At 31.0% G+C, this 24,222-nt stretch overlaps 1 protein-coding gene across 1 annotated transcript; it reads left to right on the top strand.

Moving 5' to 3' along the window:
- Positions 1 to 667: 667 nt before the first annotated feature.
- On the top strand, positions 668 to 22,864 carry LOC119604351 (esterase B1). The gene is made up of 5 exons (XM_037956927.1): positions 668 to 1,619; positions 18,427 to 18,742; positions 18,858 to 19,008; positions 20,834 to 21,567; positions 21,689 to 22,864. Exons 1-5 carry the CDS (start codon positions 1,573 to 1,575, stop codon positions 22,460 to 22,462), a joined length of 2,022 nt encoding a protein of 673 aa, XP_037812855.1. The 5' UTR covers positions 668 to 1,572; the 3' UTR covers positions 22,463 to 22,864.
- Positions 22,865 to 24,222: the final 1,358 nt, after the last annotated feature.

Here is a 24,222-nt window from a genome sequence, read left to right as displayed (position 1 = left end):
AACGAACGAACGAAACGAACGAACGAACTAACGACGAACGAACGAACGAACGAACGAACGAACGAAACGAACGAACGAACGAACGAACGAACTAACGAACGAACGAACGAACGAACGAACAAAGAACTAACGAACGAAACTAACAACGAACGAACGAACTAACGAACGAACGAACGAAACGAAGAACGAACGAAAAACTAACGAAATAACGAAATAACGAACTAACGAATAACTAACTAACGAACTAACTAACGAACTAACTAACGAATAACTAAAACTAACGAACTAACGAACTAACTAACTAACTAACTAACTACTAACTAACTAACTAACTAACTACTAACTAACTAACTAACTAACTAACTAACTAACGAACTAACTAACTAACTAACAAAAAGAACTAACTAACTAACTAACACTAACTAACTAACTAACTAACTAACTAACTAACTAATAATGTTTCATAATATTCCATAACAAATGTTCTAAAAAGCTGTTGATTTTCTTCAGTGTATACTATACGTATATTTATAAGTTTGACTGTAAGTATGTCTATCCGTATCTGAGAGAGTGTACATGCGGTTTTATGTATATACTCTATGTTGTTGGTACGTGTTTGAAATATATTATAAACACAAACTCAACATGACGTTATTGTTGATGATATACTCTTACTGCTGCTGCTGATGTTGTTGTGTTTGTTATTGTTCGGTAGGTCGGTTGGTCGTTGCTGTCGTTGTTCGATGTTGTTTTTGTTGCTATTTGTTTTGCTTAAAGTATCTATAGAATACGTAGAGAATTTTGGTCAGTAGTAGTATGTTTTATATGGCAAACGTTTTAGACTACCGTCAGTTGTCGAACAAACCCTTGTGCAAAAACGTTCGTTAAAAAAAATAAATAAAAAATTAAGAAACAAAAAGAAAACTCTTGAGAGAAATATTGCAAAAAAGCACAGACATAATATAAAAAGTTCTTACCTACACATTCTAAAAAGATACAAAAAAAAAACTTAAATAAAATTTACTTTTCGACAATTGAATTGTTTTGTGTGTATTTGATTTGCTTTTTGTTTGTAAATAAAATTTTCTACCTACAAATTCAACCACTTTTAGAACATGTGAGAAAAATTTCTAGTTTCTATTAAGAGACACAAATTATTAAGTTTCAACAAGTGCTTTAATAACACAAAATTCCCAAACAATTGTAAGAAAAAATTGAATCTTTTAGAACAACAGAACAAAAGCTAAGCAAAAAAGTGACAAGTGTTGTTATATATTTATTTTTCATTTCATACATAGCCTGTCTACAAGTAAAACGTGAAGAAAAAAATCAAACTCACATTTATTGATTTTATTTCCATTTCGTGTAGATTTTGTGGTTTGTTACCCTAGGGCGTATACGTACTTTTTTTGCTCTTCATATTTGTGTAATATTTGGTATTTGTTTATGTTTAAACCCACCACGCGCCTACTCGTGCCACAACGCTTTAACTCTATGAACAATTTTTATGTTGGAAATATTTAAGCATTAAGTAAATTCTTGTGTTTTGGCTGAAATTTAAGTTTCTCCAACATGTCGTTTGATATACCAATCGCTGAACAAATGCGTATAGCATTAAGGTAAGTGTGTAATAATACGGTAATTATAGAGAATTAGTGTCAAATGTAAAGAAAATTATTGATTATGTGCGTGTGGCATTTAACCGCCAATTTTATGTTTTGAAAACCCTTAATAATTTCCAGAAAAAGTGATGATGATGAGGGTCTTTGAGAAATATTTTGTCATAGGATTTGTAACGTTATTTTATTGTTATTGTATTTTGCGGGATATAAAAAACAGAATTTAATGATTAGTGCTAAATAGTGTTGAAAAAAAAACTAGACTATTGACTATAGATTAGAGTATATTTAGATTGGACTAGACTAAATAATACTTATATACTATTGACTAGACTAGACTAGACTAGACTAGACTAGACTAGACTAGACTAGACTAGACTAGACAAGACTAGACTAGACTAGACTAGACTAGACTAGACTAGACTAGACTACACTAGACTAGACTATAGACTGGACGTAGATTGGACTATAGACTATATAAAATGTACTGTCGACTAGGCAATAGACTAGGATATAGACTAGTCTATAGACTAGACTATAGACTAGACTATAGACTAGACTATATACTACACTATATACTAGACCATATTACTAGACTATATACTAGACCATATACTAGACTATAGACTAGACTAGACCAAACTATAGACTAGACTAGACTAGACTATAAAACTAGACTATAGACTAGACTATAGACTAGACTATAGACTAGACTATAGACTAGACTATAGACTAGACTATAGACTAGACTATAGACTAGACTATAGACTAGACTATAGACTAGACTATAGACTAGACTATAGACTAGACTATAGACTAGACTATAGACTAGACTATAGACTAGACTATAGACTAGACTATAGACTAGACTATAGACTAGACTATAGACTAGACTATAGACTAGACTATAGACTAGACTATAGACTAGACTATAGACTAGACTATAGACTAGACTATAGACTAGACTATAGACTAGACTATAGACTAGACTATAGACTAGACTATAGACTAGACTATAGACTAGACTATAGACTAGACTATAGACTAGACTATAGACTAGACTATAGACTAGACTATAGACTAGACTATAGATTAGACTATAGACTAGACTATAGACTAGACTATAGACTAGACTATAGACTAGACTATAGACTAGACTATAGACTAGAATATAGACTAGACTATAGACTAGACTATAGACTAGACTATAGACTAGACTATAGACTAGACTATAGACTAGACTATAGACTAGACTATAGACTAGACTATAGACTAGACTATAGACTAGACTATAGACTAGACTATAGACTAGACTATAGACTATACTAGACTATATACTAGACTATAGACTAGACTATAGACTAGACTATAGACTAGACTATAGACTAGACTATAGATAGACTATAGACTAGACTGTAGGAAAGACTATAGACTAGACTATAGACTAGACTATAGACTAGACTATAGACTAGACTATAGACTAGACTATAGACTAGACTATAGACTAGACTATAGACTAGACTATAGACTAGACTATAGACTAGACTATAGACTAGACTATAGACTAGACTATAGACTAGACTATAGACTAGACTATGGACTAGACTATAGACTAGACTATAGGCTAGACTATAGACTAGACTGTAGACTAGACTATAGACTAGACTATGGACTAGACTATAGACTAGACTATAGGCTAGACTATAGACTAGACTATAGACTAGACTATAGACTAGACTATAGACTAGACTATAGACTAGACTATAGACTAGACTATAGACTAGACTATAGACTAGACTATAGACTAGACTATAGACTAGACTATAGACTAGACTATAGACTAGACTATAGACTAGACTATAGACTAGACTATAGACTAGACTATAGACTAGACTATAGACTAGACTATAGACTAGACTATAGACTAGACTATAGACTAGACTATAGACTAGACTATAGACTAGATTATAGACTAGACTAGACTAGACTAGACTAGACTATAGACTAGACTATAGACTAGACTATAGACTAGACTATAGACTAGACTATAGACTAGACTATAGACTAGACTATAGACTAGACTATAGACTAGACTATAGACTAGACTATAGACTAGACTATAGACTAGACTATAGACTAGACTATAGACTAGACTATAGACTAGACTATAGACTAGACTATAGACTAGACTATAGACTATACTATAGACTAGACTATAGACTAGACTATAGACTAGACTATAGACTAGACTATAGACTAGACTATAGACTAGACTATAGACTAGACTATAGACTAGACTATAGACTAGACTATAGACTAGACTATAGACTAGACTATAGACTAGACTATAGACTAGACTATAGACTAGACTATAGACTAGACTATAGACTAGACTATAGACTAGACTATAGACTAGACTATAGACTAGACTATAGACTAGACTATAGACTAGACTATAGACTAGACTATAGACTAGACTATAGACTAGACTATAGACTAGACTATAGACTAGACTATAGACTAGACTATAGACTAGACTATAGACTAGACTATAGACTAGACTATAGACTAGACTATAGACTAGACTATAGACTAGACTATAGACTAGACTATAGACTAGACTATAGACTAGACTATAGACTAGACTATAGACTAGACTATAGACTAGACTATAGACTAGACTATAGACTAGACTATAGACTAGACTATAGACTAGACTATAGACTAGACTATAGACTAGACTATAGACTAGACTATAGACTAGACTATAGACTAGACTATAGACTAGACTATAGACTAGACTATAGACTAGACTATAGACTAGACTATAGACTAGACTATAGACTAGACTATAGACTAGACTATAGACTAGACTATAGACTAGACTATAGACTAGACTATAGACTAGACTATAGACTAGACTATAGACTAGACTATAGACTAGACTATAGACTAGACTATAGACTAGATTATAGACTAGATTATAGACTAGACTAGACTAGACTAGACTAGACTATAGACTAGACTATAGACTAGACTATAGACTAGACTATAGACTAGACTATAGACTAGACTATAGACTAGACTATAGACTAGACTATAGACTAGACTATAGACTAGACTATAGACTAGACTATAGACTAGACTATAGACTAGACTATAGACTAGACTATAGACTAGACTATAGACTAGACTATAGACTAGACTATAGACTAGACTATAGACTAGACTATAGACTAGACTATAGACTAGACTATAGACTAACTATAGACTAGACTATAGACTAGACTATAGACTAGACTATAGACTAGACTATAGACTAGACTATAGACTAGACTATAGACTAGACTATAGACTAGACTATAGACTAGACTATAGACTAGACTATAGACTAGACTATAGACTAGACTATAGACTAGACTATAGACTAGACTATAGACTAGACTATAGACTAGACTATAGACTAGACTATAGACTAGACTATAGACTAGACTATAGACTAGACTATAGACTAGACTATAGACTAGACTATAGACTAGACTATAGACTAGACTATAGACTAGACTATAGACTAGACTATAGACTAGACTATAGACTAGACTATAGACTAGACTATAGACTAGACTATAGACTAGACTATAGACTAGACTATAGACTAGACTATAGACTAGACTATAGACTAGACTATAGACTAGACTATAGACTAGACTATAGACTAGACTATAGACTAGACTATAGACTAGACTATAGACTAGACTATAGACTAGACTATAGACTAGACTATAGACTAGACTATAGACTAGACTATAGACTAGACTATAGACTAGACTATAGACTAGACTATAGACTAGACTATAGACTAGACTATAGACTAGACTATAGACTAGACTATAGACTAGACTATAGACTAGACTATAGACTAGACTATAGACTAGACTATAGACTAGACTATAGACTAGACTATAGACTAGACTATAGACTAGACTATAGACTAGACTATAGACTAGACTATAGACTAGACTATAGACTAGACTATAGACTAGACTATAGACTAGACTATAGACTAGACTATAGACTAGACTATAGACTAGACTATAGACTAGACTATAGACTAGACTATAGACTAGACTATAGACTAGACTATAGACTAGACTATAGACTAGACTATAGACTAGACTATAGACTAGACTATAGACTAGACTATAGACTAGACTATAGACTAGACTATAGACTAGACTATAGACTAGACTATAGACTAGACTAGACTAGACTATAGACTAGACTATAGACTAGACTATAGACTAGACTATAGACTAGACTATAGACTAGACTATAGACTAGACTATAGACTAGACTATAGACTAGACTATAGACGACTATAGGCTAGACTATAGACTAGACTATAGACTAGACTATAGACTAGACTATAGACTAGACTATAGACTAGACTATAGACTAGACTATAGACTAGACTATAGACTAGACTATAGACTAGACTATAGACTAGACTATAGACTAGACTATAGACTAGACTATAACTAGACTATAGACTAGACTATAGACTAGACTATAGACTAGACTATAGACTAGACTATAGACTAGACTATAGACTAGACTATAGACTAGACTATAGACTAGATTATAGACTAGATTATAGACTAGATTATAGACTAGACTATAGACTATACTATAGGGTAGACTATAGACTAGATTATAGACTAGACCAGACTATAAACTAGACTATAGACTAGACTATAAACTAGACTTTAGATTAGAATTTAGAATGTATAATGTATTACTATTGACTAGTCCTTACTATTGAATAGACTAGAATAAAGTCTCATTATTATACAAAACATCATTACTTTTGTAGTAGTCTTCGAGTTTTATCAAATTTCTGCCACTAAGTACTTATTTCATTAAAAATGTCAGCATTGTAAATACATTTAAGTAGCTACTGACATAGTTCAACCAACTAACAGTCATTTTCTCGACAGTACATATATATTATAAGTTCAGACTTATAATACCAGTTGGAAAGTAAAAAACCTAGATCACCCAACGTATACACCACCACCACATCCTTGTCTTTACAAATTGTAAAATAATTCTTTGTAATTTAAAACTTTTTGTTTTTTTCTTTCAATTTTCTTAACACCAAATTTCAATCAAATTCTTGCACCTTACATAAAATGGTGGCACAAAAAAGAAATCTTCAACTTTTAGAAATTACCGAACTCTTTAGATTAAGGTTCATTAACTAAGTAAATTCAATACTTTTAATAGACAACATAATGATGTGTATAAGGAAGACTGACTCAAAACAATTTGTAGAGTATCTTAAGCTTCACACATTTTATGTTAATTGTTGTAAACGTGTACCTTTACTCTGTTTGAGGCAGCAGCAGCAGCCTCAAACATGAATAGAGTTTGAGGTATATACATACTTTTGTAAGTCATTAACCGAAATCAATCATTGTAAACCGAGTGAGTAAACGAATGAATAAGTGACTGAATGAACGCTTATACTGCTGATGTTCAAATAAATAATTGATTTTCTTTGAAAATAATAAAAGGTGTAAATGCATGTAATACGATACAACACCAACATTTAATCATTTAAAGTAAACAATTTACTTTATTCTCAAATATAACTTTAATGTCACAAAAATAACGTAAAGTAAGGGTGTAAAATTTAAAACTTTTTTCCAAAAGTTTACATGTTTTGTTAAGAAAAGTTTTTCTTAACAAATTTTAAAAATGTAAAAGCAATTAAAAAGTTAAAAATTTAAATTTGTTGCGTTTGGCCTTTTGATAAATTTTGTTTTCTGAAAAAGGTTATCGGCTGCATTAGTATCTGAATTATTTATGCAGTCTTAGCGTAGACATGCACATTAGATTTAACAAAATAAATTTCGTTTGAATAAATCAATAATGACATCAACAACCTTGCAAAGTATGAGAGAGTATGAAAGTATTTAAACAGGCAAGGCTGTATATCGCTACAGGTATGGCAACTTCAGTACTTTAGTACATTTTCAGTACTTTTTAATCATAAAGTACATCAGTACATCGGTCTATAGTCTAGTCTAGCCTATAGTCTAGTCTAAAGCCTAGTCTATAGTCTAGTCTAAAGCCTAGTCTATAGTCTAGTCTAAAAACTAGTCTATAGTCTAGTTTATAGGCTAGTCTATTCTATAGTCTAGTTTATAGGCTAGCCTATAGTCTATTCTATAGTCTAATCTATAGTCTAGTCTATATGCTATTCTATAGTCTAATCTATAGTCCAATCTATAGACTAATCTATAGTCTAGTCTATAGTCTAATCTATAGTCTAGTCTATAGTCCAATCTATAGTCTAATCTATAGTCTAGTCTATAGTCTAGTCTATAGTCTAGTTTATAGTCTAGTTTATAGTCTAGTCTATAGTCTAGTCTATAGTCTAGTCTATAGTCTAGTCTATAGTCTAGTCTATAGTCTAGTCTATAGTATAGTCTATAGTCTAGTCTATAGTCTAGTCTATAATCTAGTCTATAGTCTAGTCTATAGTCTAGTCTATAGTATAGTCTATAGTCTAGTCTATAGTCTAGTCTATAGTCTAGTCTATAGTCTAGTCTATAGTCTAGTCTATAGTCTAGTCTATAGTCTAGTCTATAGTCTAGTCTATAGTCTAGTCTATAGTCTAGTCTATAGTCTAGTCTATAGTCTAGTCTATAGTCTAGTCTATAGTCTAGTCTATAGTCTAGTCTATAGTCTAGTCTATAGTCTAGTCTATAGTCTAGTCTATAGTCTAGTCTATAGTCTAGTCTATAGTCTAGTCTATAGTCTAGTCTATAGTCTAGTCTATAGTCTAGTCTATAGTCTAGTCTATAGTCTAGTCTATAGTCTAGTCTATAGTCTAGTCTATAGTCTAGTCTATAGTCTAGTCTATAGTCTAGTCTATAGTCTAGTCCATAGTCTAGTCTATAGTCTAGTCTATAGTCTAGTCTATAGTCTAGTCTAGTCTAGTCTAGTCTAGTCTATAGTCTAGTCTATAGTCTAGTCTATAGTCTAGTCTATAGTCTAGTCTATAGTCTAGTCTATAGTCTAGTCTATAGTCTAGTCTATAGTCTAGTCTATAGTCTAGTCTATAGTCTAGTCTATAGTCTAGTCTATAGTCTAGTCTATAGTCTAGTCTATAGTCTAGTCTATAGTCTAGTCTATAGTCTAGTCTATAGTCTAGTCTATAGTCTAGTCTATAGTCTAGTCTATAGTCTAGTCTATAGTCTAGTCTATAGTCTAGTCTATAGTCTAGTCTATAGTCTAGTCTATAGTCTAGTCTATAGTCTAGTCTATAGTCTAGTCTATAGTCTAGTCTATAGTCTAGTCTATAGTCTAGTCTATAGTCTAGTCTATAGTCTAGTCTATAGTCTAGTCTATAGTCTAGTCTATAGTCTAGTCTATAGTCTAGTCTATAGTCTAGTCTATAGTCTAGTCTATAGTCTAGTCTATAGTCTAGTCTATAGTCTAGTCTATAGTCTAGTCTATAGTCTAGTCTAGTAGTCTAGTCTAGTCTAGTCTATAGTCTAGTCTATAGTCTAGTCTAGTCTAGTCTATAGTCTAGTCTATAGTCTAGTCTATAGTCTAGTCTATAGTCTAGTCTATAGTCTAGTCTATAGTCTAGTCTATAGTCTAGTCTATAGTCTAGTCTATAGTCTAGTCTATAGTCTAGTCTATAGTCTAGTCTATAGTCTAGTCTATAGTCTAGTCTATAGTCTAGTCTATAGTCTAGTCTATAGTCTAGTCTATAGTCTAGTCTATAGTCTAGTTTATAGTCTAGTCTATAGTCTAGTCTATAGTCTAGTCTAGTCTAGTCTATAGTCTAGTCTATAGTCTAGTCTATAGTCTAGTCTATAGTCTAGTCTATAGTCTAGTCTATAGTCTAGTCTATAGTCTAGTCTATAGTCTAGTCTATAGTCTAGTCTATAGTCTAGTCTATAGTCTAGTCTATAGTCTAGTCTATAGTCTAGTCTATAGTCTAGTCTATAGTCTAGTCTATAGTCTAGTCTATAGTCTAGTCTATAGTCTAGTCTATAGTCTAGTCTATAGTCTAGTCTATAGTCTAGTCTACTAGTCTATAGTCTAGTCTATAGTCTAGTCTATAGTCTAGTCTATAGTCTAGTCTATAGTCTAGTCTATAGTCTAGTCTATAGTCTAGTCTATAGTCTAGTCTATAGTCTAGTCTATAGTCTAGTCTATAGTCTAGTCTATAGTCTAGTCTATAGTCTAGTCTATAGTCTAGTCTATAGTCTAGTCCATAGTCTAGTCTATAGTCTAGTCTATAGTCTAGTCTATAGTCTAGTCTATAGTCTAGTCTATAGTCTAGTCTATAGTCTAGTCTATAGTCTAGTCTATTAGTCTAGTCTATAGTCTAGTCTATAGTCTAGTCTATAGTCTAGTCTATAGTCTAGTCTATAGCTAGGTCTATAGTCTAGTCTATAGTCTAGTCTATAGTCTAGTCTATAGTCTAGTCTATAGTCTAGTCTATAGTCTAGTCTAATAGTCTTAGTCTATAGTCTAGTCTATAGTCTAGTCTATTAGTCTAGTCTATAGTCTAGTCTATAGTCTAGTCTATAGTCTAGTCTATAGTCTATTCTATAGTCTAGTCTATAGTCTAGTCTAGTCTAGTCTAAGTCTAGTCTATAGTCTAGTCTAGTCTAGTCTATAGTCTAGTCTATAGTCTAGTCTATAGTCTAGGTCTATAGTCTAGTATTAGTCTAGTCTATAGTTAGTCTATATACTAGTCTATAGTCTAGTCTATAGTCTACTGTATAGTCTACTCTATAGTTTAGTCTATAGTCTAGTCTATATTCTAGTCTATAGTCTAGTCTATAGTCTACTCTATAGTCTAGTCTATAGTCTAGTCTATAGTCTAGTCTATAGTCTACTCTATAGTCTAGTCTATAGTCCTAGTCTATAGTCTAGTCTATAGTCTAGTCTATAGTATAGTCTATAGTCTAGTCTATAGTCTAGTCTATAGTCTAGTCTATAGTCTAGTCTATAGTCTAGTCTATAGTCTAGTCTATAGTATAGTCTATAGTCTAGTCTATAGTATAGTCTATAGTCTACTCTATAGTATAGTCTATAGTATAGTCTATAGTCTAGTCTATAGTCTACTCTATAGTCTAGTCTATAGTCTAGTCTATAGTCTAGTCTATAGTCTAGTCTATAGTCTGGTCTATAGTCTAGTCTAGTCTATTGTCTAGTCTATAGTCTAGTCTATAGTCTAGTCTATAGTCTAGTCTATAGTCTAGTCTATAGTCTAGTCTATAGTCTAGTCTATAGTCGAGTCTATAGTCTAGTCTATAGTCTAGTCTATAGTCTAGTCTATGTCTAGTCTACAGTCTAGTCTATAGTTTAGTCTATAGTCTAGTCTATAGTCTAGTCTATTGTATATTCTATAGTCTAGTCTATTGTATAGTCTCTAGTCGAGTCTAGTCTATATTCTAGTCTCTGGTCTATTCTGTAGTATATTCTGTAGTATGACCAAAAATATTTATTGTTCCCTCCTCTTGCATTGTCTAATTTTAAACTAAGTGCCAGTTTGTAGCAAATTTATAATTATTATTTTATTATTGCTAAAATAGCTTTTGTCTGTCGTCGCCTTTATGAACTTAATAAAGCAAATCAAAACTAGTTGTACAAAATTTTAAAATACTACCGGGAATATAATCTTATCGTCAATAATTTATAATATTTATCAATATACAAACGTGATATTTAATACAAGTAATAGTGAGTTTGCAAAAAAAAAAAACTAACCAGCATAGAAATCGTTATCGATTTTTAAACATTAGTTATAAAATAAAAAGAAGTTAAAAAATAGTTTGGTACTATTTTCATTAAAATTTTGCAAAATTATACTAATTTTTTCTTCACTCTATTAATGTTTGGTATTTCAGCATTCTAAAAATATTTTATAAATACTTAAAGTGAATGTACGTTTATTGATAATTAAAAGACAACCCTTGATTTTGTTTTTAATATTTATAGTTAATAATAATATTATCAATTTTTCATGAGATAAGACCTTCTTAGGTGGTTTATACATAAGTATGTATGTACTTATACTTAAAGAATTTAAATAAAAATAAATTATATTGGTGTCAGGTACTAGTAAAAATTTAAGTACTTTAGCACCTAAACTAACAAAAATTTCGCAAGTGTTAAAGTTTTTTTTTATTATTTTATGGTGTTTATAAAAACTATTCTAAATCTTTTTTATATAAGTTTTTACTATCGGGGTTTTTTTACTTTAGCCATGATTTATATTTATTATACAAAATAAAATTGTTAAAAATGCTAATTATATAAATAAATACAGAAATTAAAAAAATGTTGCTTGCTTAAATAGTTAACGTAGTGTAAATTTTTTTAACACAATTATTAATAAATTTTAAACAGTATAAAAAATGAACAAACACAATTAAGGGCAAATAAACGTTAATTTATTTTAATTTAGCTTATAGTTTTATGAAGTCAGCAGAAATGTAGTGGAAGAATTTTTGCACAAATTTTAACATAAATTATAACTTGGAGCTCATACTGTTGCCATACTGGTATTATTCAAAGTATTGACCAATATTAACTAATACCTTTTTCCATCTTTCCTGCAACATATGGATTCAGCTCTAAAAGTCCGTCTTATCTTTTGAGTCCAAGAAATAACCAAGCCTTTTTTAAATAGCCTGAAGTGAAGCGTATTCCCGAGATATTGAAACAAATAGTAGTCGGACGGGCCAAGGTTTGAACTATAAGGCTGATGATGCAAAACTTCTCGACCACTTCTTTCTAAATAGTTTTTAACAAATGTTGCAACATGTTGTCTAACGTATTCTGGTCGTTTATCGTTAAATGCTCTATTCATACATATCAGTTGCATTCTGTACAGGTTCGCAATGATGATCTGAGCAGATTTGGTATGACCCCTGCTGCTCATAAATATTTTGAAATTGAAATTGTTGAGTTTTTCAACAAGATTCGTAAAGTAATGCTCAAGATTTTTAGTTTGGGTTAGATTAATCAGGCAGTCGACATAAAGGCCGCGAACGACATACTTGGGTCCATGGCCTATTATACCAAAAAGGGATAATTTGACTACTTACCCACACGATATTTGGCATATGATTAAGCGCCTAAATTTGGCATAGAATTCAACCAAACAAACGTTTGTTTCTTTTAATAGCATTTCTTGATCGATTAGATAGATGTCGTGTAGCATCTGACTGCCCAAGGTAAAAGTATTAGTACCGGACGTTTTGTAGTCTCCTCGTTATGACAGCTTCTATATAAGCCGAAGAGTTTTACTTGAAGATACACCTGCCTTTTGATCTATTTCATAGTGGTACTTTATAACTGTAGGTTGAGCAAGAGGCCCCCACTTTGTGTTCCTTGCAATCACAAGCAGGTGCCAATTTTTGATCATGGTTCTGTTGCTTCATGTATAAGCAATTTACTCAAGTTCTCGACCATCACTGTCGCCTTGCTTAACTTCCGACATGCAAAATCATCACTTCCGTTTAAAGAGCATATAGATGGTATGGTCTCTGCTGATTCGGCAACACCAAATAGAGGCATGATCGGTAGAGCAAAATACGAAGCCTTCAAATAGGACAAAGACAAGTTCATACTCACAGAGAATACACTGTGGTAAGACTGGTACGAACAGAGTAAACCCTGATCATACCCTGGCAAAGAAAGGTATCACTTGTCAGCCCAGCACACTTCTCATTTATCCGACACATTCATAGAGATAAACATCCGACACGTTCTATCTAGGTATACTGGTAGCGGAAGGCCCGCCTAACACTTCATCCATTCCGTTATCTTATTCAATTGACACTTAGCTTAGTCTCTTCTCTGCGGGGTATTTGTTGTCTTTTCGGCAACAGCTCTGAACTTATTCCAGTAACAGTATTTTAACCAACATTCTCTTACCGCGATTTTGGTTTTTACCACGTGCTCTCCATAGGACAAGACAAAGTCCAAAACTCTGCCGAAAATATATATATGGCTTATTGGTTCGAACCCAGGTCAAATCATTCCAAGGAAAGGTCGAGGATACATTTCACATCACCAGAGGTAACATGTCCGCTTTATTATTTCTGACTTTTTGGAGAGTCTAGCTCTCCAGGACAGTTCTAGGCTCAAATGTTTCACCATTTCGTCGTGAGATGCCTGATATTTACAATATAGTGTGGATGTACGAATAAGCCATGTCTGTCTGACAGTTCAAGTACTATCATTCTGAAATCAGATTCTAGATTCAATTTAAGATCATTAAGGACTCGAGAACACTATGGTATAGATATCATCTAGTTTATCTTAAATGCTACAAATCCTAAATTTTCTTTAGAAATCCTTAATTTCTCAAATGTTATAAAATGCTAATAACAAGATAATAAGAATTTACTCAACATTCTCTAATTTGTTAAACAATAATTTACTAAATTTACTTTAGATTTTGTATTGTTAAAATACTTTAATACTTTTTAAAATATTCCAATTGAAATCGAATGATTATATTTATGTATGTATATCTGAAACGTTCTGCATAACATTTAAATATTTCAATTTTTTATTTCTCTAGTGACACTTGAATATTTTACACTTATACCTTTAGACATATAAAGGTGCAGTATCATTCTCATCTAAAATAAATGCTGTATTTCATTTCAAATCAACAGACAAATATGCAAATTTATTCATTTTTGACAAGTATAACAAGTATAAAACAAAATTCCCCTTTAATATTTGGAAACAATAAACTTATGATTCAAATGAGGTGGGTAAAGATAAGAACAAAAAAAAAACACTTAAAAATCGACTGCATTGGTAAAAAAAATCTCATTATTTCTATAATTAAACTGTCTACGACAAATATTAAACAGTTCAACGGCACAATGATTTCTTTCCATTTTATTTTTCAAGAACTCTGTCTTAATTTACTGATAATAGACCGAAAAAAGAGAGAAAAAAAAACCATTCCTACACACATGACACACAGTTGATAAACTCAATCTATTACAGCATCAAGTATGTGTGTTAATGTAGCGTGTGCATCAGACGAGTCAATACATTCCAATCATAATGATTCAATAACGAATCATTAATTTTAAACGCATCCCATAAAGACATGATGATTTGTTTTGTATGACTTGTTGAATGTTTGGTTGACTGCTAGAGTGATAGACCGACTGTCGGGCTGTCTAAAGGTCTGTCTTTCTATAAATTATTATTGCTGTTAATAACAATAAACCGGATTTGGTATATTCTATAATCTATTTGTAGAAAAAAAATTAGTATGCCATTTGTTCCGATAAGCTAAGTAGATGTTATTTGTATATTTTTGTAGAAAAAAAATCATTTAATATGAATTAAATTAAATTAAAATACAATACAGATATAGCAGTTCAACAGATATTAAGTTTAGAAGTATTCTTCATTTCAATACATGTAATTGTTATGATACGACTATGAGATTGTACTACACAATAGCGTATTTGTCACAATCAGGTCAGAAGTGGAAAAGTATCTGACGTTATTAAAATGTTTATGGTAATTTTCTTAACTATATATATAAAGCAAATTTCGATAAAAAGAAAATTTACCTAACAGTTTCTATAAACGAAAATGTATTGAAAATTTCCTATTCAAAATATCGGTAGGTCAGCGGTTAGTGTTCTTGTCTGGTAGACGGGAGGTGGTGAGTTCAATTCCAACTTAAGGCACAGGCGCACACAATAGACCCGATAGAGGCGTGGGTGCATCTCTCCGGAAGTTGATGTGTATAACTAGCTAACTAACTAACTAACTAACTAACTAACTAACTAACTAACTAACTAACTAACTAACTAACTAACTAACTAACTAACTAACTAACTAACTAACTAACTAACTAACTAACTAACTAACTAACTAACTAACTAACTAACTAACTAACTAACTAACTAACTAACTAACTAACTAACTAACTAACTAACTAACTAACTAACTAACTAACTAACTAACTAACTAACTAACTAACTAACTAACTAACTAACTAACTAACTAACTAACTAACTAACTAACTAACTAACTAACTAACTAACTAACTAACTAACTAACTAACTAACTAACTAACTAACTAACTAACTAACTAACTAACTAACTAACTAACTAACTAACTAACTAACTAACTAACTAACTAACTAACTAACTAACTAACTAACTAACTAACTAACTAACTAACTAACTAACTAACTAACTAACTAACTAACTAACTAACTAACTAACTAACTAACTAACTAACTAACTAACTAACTAACTAACTAACTAACTAACTAACTAACTAACTAACTAACTAACTAACTAACTAACTAACTAACTAACTAACTAACTAACTAACTAACTAACTAACTAACTAACTAACTAACTAACTAACTAACTAACTAACTAACTAACTAACTAACTAACTAACTAACTAACTAACTAACTAACTAACTAACTAACTAACTAACTAACTAACTAACTAACTAACTAACTAACTACTAACTAACTAACTAACTAACTAACTAACTAACTAACTAACTAACTAACTAACTAACTAACTAACTAACTAACTAACTAACTAACTAACTAACTAACTAACTAACTAACTACTAAATAACTAAATAACTAAATAACTAAATAACTAAATAACTAACTAACTAAATAACTAAATAACTAAATAACTAAATAACTAAATAACTAACTAACTAACTACTAACTAACTAACTACTAACTAACTAACTAACTAACTAACTAACTAACTAACTAACTAACTAACTAACTAACTAACTAACTAACTAACTACTAACTAACTAACTAACTAACTAACTAACTACTAACTAACTACTAACTAACTAACTAACTAACTAACTAACTAACTAACTAACTAACTAACTAACTAACTAACTAACTAACTAACTAACTAACTAACTAACTAACTACTAACTAACTAACTAACTAACTACTAACTAACTAACTAACTAACTAACTAACTAACTAACTAACTAACTAACTAACTAACTAACTAACTAACTAACTAACTAACTAACTAACTAACTAACTAACTAACTAACTAACTAACTAACTAACTAACTACTAACTAACTAACTAACTAACTAACTAACTAACTAACTAACTAACTACTAACTAACTAACTACTAACTAACTAACTAACTAACTAACTAACTAACTAACTAACTAACTAACTAACTAACTAACTAACTAACTAACTAACTAACTAACTAACTAACTAACTAACTAACTAACTAACTAACTAACTAACTAACTAACTAACTAACTAACTAACTAACTAACTAACTAACTAACTAACTAACTAACTAACTAACTAACTAACTAACTAACTAACTAACTAACTAACTAACTAACTAACTAACTAACTACTACTAACTAACTACTAACTAACTAACTAACTAACTAACTAACTAACTAACTAACTAACTAACTAACTAACTAACTAACTACTAACTAACAAACAAACAAACAAACTAACTAACTAACTAACTAACTAACTAACTAACTAACTAACTAACTAACTAATTAACTAACTAACTAACTAACTAAATAACTAACTAACCAAATAACTAACTAACTAACTAACTATGAAATCTATGAAATATAAATTTTCTACAAAAATAAAATTTTCCATTAAAAGAAAATTTTCTATAAAAGAAAAATTTCTTTAAAACCATTTCTGTAAAAAAGAATATTTTCTCTAAAAATAAAATTTTGCAAAAATTTTCTCAAAAAGATAATTTGGCCATAATTTGCTATATGAGAAAACTTTAGTAATCTAGCGAATTAATTCCTTTATATTTCTTTTGTCTCGTTGATATTCTTTTCATCTTGAGTTCGTCATTTAGGCGAGTATATAGAGCTCTTAATGGAATTATTAAATAAGATTATAGAAAGAATATCATCTGTATGCAAATGATCCATAAAATCAACACTAGTTGAAATATATTTTTCTAAGCATTATGCTTATTTTAACGATACTATTGATATTTTATTTCTTATATTAAAATGTACAATGAGAGCAAACATCTGCTTAATATGACATTCAGGAAAGGATATAACAGTGGAAATGATAAAAATAGTGGCACAAAATACATATATGTTTAAAAAATGACTTAACTACAAAAATTTATTAAGTAGTTGACTTAGTTATTATATTAAGCCTAATAAACAAAATCTTATCTTTAGGGTTCAAAATCCAGCTTAAGTACGTTTAATGCTAAATTTGAAATGATTGTCAGTTGTCTGCTAAAGCTTATCAGGTTCGTGTGCCATAAATACCCAAAGCGGACCTACTAAATATTAAACATATTTATATAGTCTAATGACGTATTAGCAGCATTTCAATAATGTCAGTATTTATTTGTATTATAGTCCAAATTTCATTAATCTACATATTTAATAAATAAACAATATTTTTCACATCTTTAACCTGTAATTTTGTTGGCAAATTGATAAGTGGGCAAATTTAAATAAATAAACTAAATATTACCAATGCAAAAACAATAAGAAACATCTATAATTTTTCTCACTACTATAAATAAATTTTTATAATCATTTATTGTAAAGGTCAGTCAGTTCAATATTAAATTAAGCAAAAATAATCATAAAAAAATTTTTTTTAATTAAATTTTAAACACAAATGATATTGTTATTGCTACAGTCTAATAGAAACATTTCTCATTCCTCTATTTATATGTACTTGCAGCTACGTCAAGTTCAAAACTAAACAAAAACGTTTACGTACAGATGAAAAGGTCATTGTCGATACTACATATGGCAAAATTAAAGGTGTTAAATGGCGTTCACTCTACGGTCCCACCACATATTACAGTTTTGAAGGCATACCATTTGCCAAGCCTCCAGTGGGTGAGTTGCGTTTTAAAGCGCCCGTAGAACCGGAACCATGGACGGGCATTAAACGTTGTACACGTGTACGTGCCAAACCCTGTCAATATAATATTATAATGAAACAAGTTCAAGGACGTGAAGATTGTCTGTATTTAAATGTCTACACAAAAAGGGTGAGTTACAGAGGATTTTAATTTATTTTCATACATATTTTTTTTTCCTTTCAATAAAGGAATTTTAAGCATTTATTGATTTTTAATATGAACATTTTGTCTGTTTTTTTTATAGCTAAAGCCTACCAGACCAATGCCAGTTTTGGTTTGGGTTTATGGTGGTGGTTTTCAAATGGGTGAAGCATCCAGAGATTTATATAGTCCGGACTATATTATGATGGAAAATGTTGTTCTAGTAACAATTGCCTACAGATTGGGACCTTTAGGTAAGTTGTTGATTTTAATTATTATTAAACAAGTAAGAAATTATAGTCGGGGCGAGGCCAACCATATAATACCCTACACCTGTTACAAAAATAAAATGTGATTTAGTTTTCATAATAAAGCATTTAAATTGAATAGAACCTTGCATCAGATATACTTAAGCCATTTATTGTTGAATAAAATTGTGAATAGTAAAGTTAAATTTTGAAGGGCGCTTTGTGTAGGGGCTAAGGACAAATGAGGCTAAGGTCATGAGGTTCTTTAAGGCTAGTATAGAACTTGTTTTGCAGCTTTTTGTCGAGATACGAATATATTAAACATAATAATGAGTTTAAAAACCCTATTCGGAGGGTTCAGTTGTATGGGGGCTAGGTGAAATAATGGACCGATGTTAACCACTTTCAATAGACTTCGTCTCCGATACAATAGAAGATCATGTGCCAAATTTCATTGAATTATTTTAAAAATTGCAACCTGTAGTTTGATTAGAAGGTTTACAGGCCTATTCGGGGATTCGGTTGTATAGGGGCTAGGTGAAATAATGGACCGATCTTAACCAGTTTCAATAGGCTTTGTCCCTGGGATAATAGAATATAATGCCAAATTTCATTGAATTATCTTCAAAATTGCGAAATGTAGTTTGATTACAAGGTTTACATTACGGACAGACAGACGGACAGACAGACGGACGGACATAGCTAAATCGACTCAGGAAATGATTCTAAGCCGACTGGTATACTTTAAGGTGGGTATGGAACCAATATTATTGTACGTTACAAACATCAGCACAAACCCAATATACCCTCCCCACTAAAGTGGTGTAGGGTATAAAAAGATGGGGGTATATTGAATTTGTCATTCCGTTTATAACACATCCAAATATTGGTCATAGACCCACAAAAGTATGTATATATATTCTGGACCCTTTCTTATTAAATTCTAAAAACATGAAACCATGTCCATCCATCCGTCTATCTGTTGAAATCACGATAGGGACCGAACGGAAGGAGCTAGACAGTTGAAATCAGCATAGCTGGTATTAAAAATGGACAATATCGGTCCACGTTTTCTCATAGCCCCCATACAAGTGGACCCCCAAAAAACAGCTTTAACGGGTATAACTGTTAAGAAGCACAGAGATGAAAATCGGCATAAATAAGTTTCTTAGAGCAATAACCTATCTACCATCTTTTTTGGAAGATCGGCCCATAAATGACCCCCCATATAAGGTCCGCTTCAGAAAATGACAATAACGCATATTACTGGCTTAAAAATTTGAATATAGTAAGGAAATTCGACACACATAAGTTTTCTGCGAGCAAAAATCTCTCTACCAAATTTAGTGAGGATCGGTCCATAATTGACCCAACCGCCCATGCAAGGCCCCCTTCCGAAAATTACTTAAACGTTTAATACCGGCTAAAAAATACGAGTATAGCGATAATATTTCACAATTAAGTTCTTCGAAAGCCAAAATCTCTCTACCAACTTTTCGGTCCATAATTGACCCAACTTCTCATATGAAGTCCCCTTCAGAAAATGACTTTAATGCTCATTACTGGCTTAAAAATTATTAAATTCGACACACATAAGTCTTATACGAGCCTAAATTTCTCTAACAAATTTAGTGAGGTTCGGTCCATATTTGAACCTACCCCCCATACAAGGTCTACTTCAGAGCCGAATATAATAAATTTATAGATTTTTTGTTTTAGAAATAGAAAAATAGACATAGAAAATTTTCAATAAGTTCACTTTTTACAGAAAACTTTTGTGAAAATTTCGATGAATTAAACACTTTGTTTTCATTTTTCCTTTTTTTTGCAGGATTCCTAAGTCTTGGTGACGAAGGCTGTGATGTACCCGGTAATGCGGGCTTAAAAGATCAAGTTTTGGCCTTAAAATGGATCAAAAAGAATTGTCATTACTTTGGAGGAGATTCTGAAAATATTACCGTTTTTGGTGAAAGTGCTGGAGCTGCATCTACACACTATTTAACATTGACCGAACAAACGAAAAATCTATTTCACAAAGCAGTTGCCATGTCAGGCTGTGCCATGGTACCATGGGCTAAAATACCTCACTTAGATTGGGCCTATCGTTTGGCAAAAGTTACCGGCTATAAGGGAGAAAATAAGGATACAGATGTATTGGCATATCTAAAGCAATTACAACCCAGTGTTATGTTTAAGGCCTGTGATGATTTACTAACCACCGAGGAGAGACAACATAGCAGATTGAACTTTAGTTTTGGACCTTGTGTGGAACCGTACAAAACAGAGCATTGTGTTATTGATAGAGAACCTTTGGAAATGTTAAGAAATAATTGGGGCAATAATATACCTTTACTAATAGGTGGCAATTCTTTTGAGGGACTTTTGGCATTTTCCGAAATTAGAAAGTATCCATATCTATTAAATGAAATAGGTGAGGGTGAGAGTTTGCCACCACAAGATGCGAATTTAACACCAGAAAAACGTTTGGAATATGGTCGCATGTTAAAGCAAATGTATTTTGGTGATCAGCATACAACCTGTGAAGCCTTAATGCAGTACAGTGATGTAAGTATTTTAACATATTCAACAATAAAACATATATTGCCACTAGATATGGAGGTAGATTTAATTAAAATTATTTGTTTTTTTCATTTCTTCTATTTGTGTATTTTGTCTTTTTTTGTAGCTTATTTCATATAAATGTTTTTGGCATGGCATACATCGTACACTGCTGTCACGACGTCAATATGCTACAGCGCCCACCTATTTGTATCGTTTTGATTTCGATTCGAAACATTTCAATTTAATGCGCATCATCACGTGTGGTCGCAAAGTACGTGGTACCTGTCATGCCGATGATCTATCGTATCTTTTCTACAATGCGGGCGCAAAAAAACTTAAATATCGCACCGCTGAATATACAACAATACGTCGAATGGTAGCAATATTAGTAAAATTTGCTGAATGTGGTGATCCCAATATACCGCTAACGGATGCGGTTTGCTGGCCTTCATTAAATGGCTGTATCAGCAATGGCCATCACAAACAAAAGCAATACCAACAACAACATCACCAGCTTCAGTCTCCCACTGAAAAGGATGCTTACAAACATATGCAAAATGATGGAAATTCTAATGGTGATGTTTCTCCCATGAATGGTCATGATGTTCATATTAATGATGATAATGATGTGAATGTTGATGATGATGCTGTAGTTAGTGATTGTGTCAATAATGAAAGCAATACAAATATGGATGAACAACAACAACAACAAGTTCATCATCATCAACAGCAGCAGCAACAACATCAATATTGGCCACCGATTACATGTTGTGATGACACAACAACAACATTCAAATGTTTAAATATTTCGGATGAATTGGAAGTGATTGATTTGCCAGAAGCTGAAAAATTAAAACTATGGGATGCCATGTATGAAGATAAATCCTTATTATATTAGGGACATCAACAACTGTTATAAATATTAAATAAAATATCCTATACCAAACTACACTCCCATTTGTCCTGTGTTTAAACAACAACATTTTATTTGAAAAATTTCATCAAATTTCTAAAACAAAAAAAAAGCAAATAAATAACAAAATTGTCGATATTACTATATAGAACACATACACATATAAACATTTGATATAATTTAGTTTTGTTATTAAACCTTAAATTAGTTGTAAAAAAAATGTTTTTAAAATTTTTTATATTATTACTGTTCTTTGAAAGAACATTGTTTTTTTTTTTTTTTTGGAATGAATATTATTAGTCTAAGAATTCAGAGAATTTTTCTTGTAGTTAGTAGTTTTAGTAATTTTTTATTACCTAATAAATATTTTATTTTTAATATAAAATAGTTTTTTTGTGTTTTATTTATTAAAATATTTATTGAAAATATTTAGATAAAGTTCAATTTTTATTATACATAGGTATCTATATACTAGTCTATTATAAAATAATTGCTCAATAGAGAACAAGTAAGAAAGTATAGTCGGGCGTGGCCGACCATATGATACCCTACACCAGTTATGAATATTAATTGAGATCTATTTTTTATAATAAAGCATTTATCTGGAATATTCCCTTGATTCCGATTTATTTAAGCAATTTATTGACGAAAAGCTAATTTTCTGAAAGAGGCTTTATATGGGGGATATGAGCAAATGGAGGTGAAATAATGGACCGATTTTAACCATTTTCAATATTCTTCGTAAAAAACATGTATGCCAAAGTTAAATCGACTCAGAAAGTTATCCTTCCCACTATAGTAGTGTAGGGTATAAAAATGTGTGTAGGTATGAATTGACGTTTAAATTATAAAACTCCAAACTTTAATTGACAAAAGTAATGAAGCAAATTGAATCATTTGCTCTTGCTTTTATAGAATATTTTCAATAAATTTCCTTATATAGGAAATGTTCGATAAATTTTCCTTTTATAGAAAATGTTCTATAAATTTTCGTTTTATAGAAAATTTTATCTTTTTATAGAACATTTTTAATAACTTTTCACTTTTTATAGATTTTTATGATAAATTTTCACTTTTTATAAAAATTTCTCATAAATTTTCACTCAATTTTTCCACAAATTTTCTTTATATCGAAAATTTTTAAAAAAATTTCTTTTTATGGAAAATTTTCAATAAATTTTATTTTTAAAGAAAATTTTCAACAAATTTGCTTTTAATAGAAAATTATTCATAATATTTTTCTTACAGAAAATTTTCAACAAATTTTTCTTTTCATAGAAATTTATAAAATTTTTTTGTTAATTATTTTCGATAAATTTTCTTTTATAGATAATTTTATTAAAAAAAATTCCATAAATTTACTTTTTATAAAAAATTTTACATAATTATACAAACCATCAAAAAAGATGGGGGGGGAGGTATATTGATTTTGTCATTCCGTGTCTAATACATAGAAATATTATTCGCAGACCCCATAAAGTATATATATTCTGGGACCTAGTAAGATTCAAATACGATCTAGCTATGTCCGTCCGTCCGTCTGTTGTTGGCACGATAGCGTTCACAGAGAAAAAGAGATAGTGAATTAAATTAAATTAAAATTTTGAAAATCGGCAAAATCAGCCAACGATTTCACATAGCCCCCATACAAATGTACCCCCGGAATATTGTATAAAAAGCCTCAAACTATCACAAATTCGTTGTTTATAAAGCAAATGCCACAAAATTTCTCATAAATGAGTTCT

Source organism: Lucilia sericata, unplaced genomic scaffold, assembly GCF_015586225.1.
Source record: "Lucilia sericata isolate MDLA Ls3-8-SP2 unplaced genomic scaffold, ASM1558622v1 Contig000384F_arrow, whole genome shotgun sequence".
In the NCBI taxonomy this organism is placed as follows: Eukaryota; Metazoa; Arthropoda; class Insecta; order Diptera; family Calliphoridae; genus Lucilia; species Lucilia sericata.
This window is presented reverse-complemented; position numbering and strand designations above follow the sequence as displayed.

Excerpts from the sequence above, each read along its gene's own strand:
- LOC119604351 (XM_037956927.1), top strand. The coding sequence starts at position 1,573 with ATGTCGTTTGATATACCAATCGCTGAACAAATGCGTATAGCATTAAG. Across the intron at positions 1,620-18,426 it reads CAAATGCGTATAGCATTAAG|CTACGTCAAGTTCAAAACTA; the intron begins GTAAGTGTGTAA and ends ATGTACTTGCAG. Across the intron at positions 19,009-20,833 it reads CTACAGATTGGGACCTTTAG|GATTCCTAAGTCTTGGTGAC; the intron begins GTAAGTTGTTGA and ends TTTTTTTTGCAG.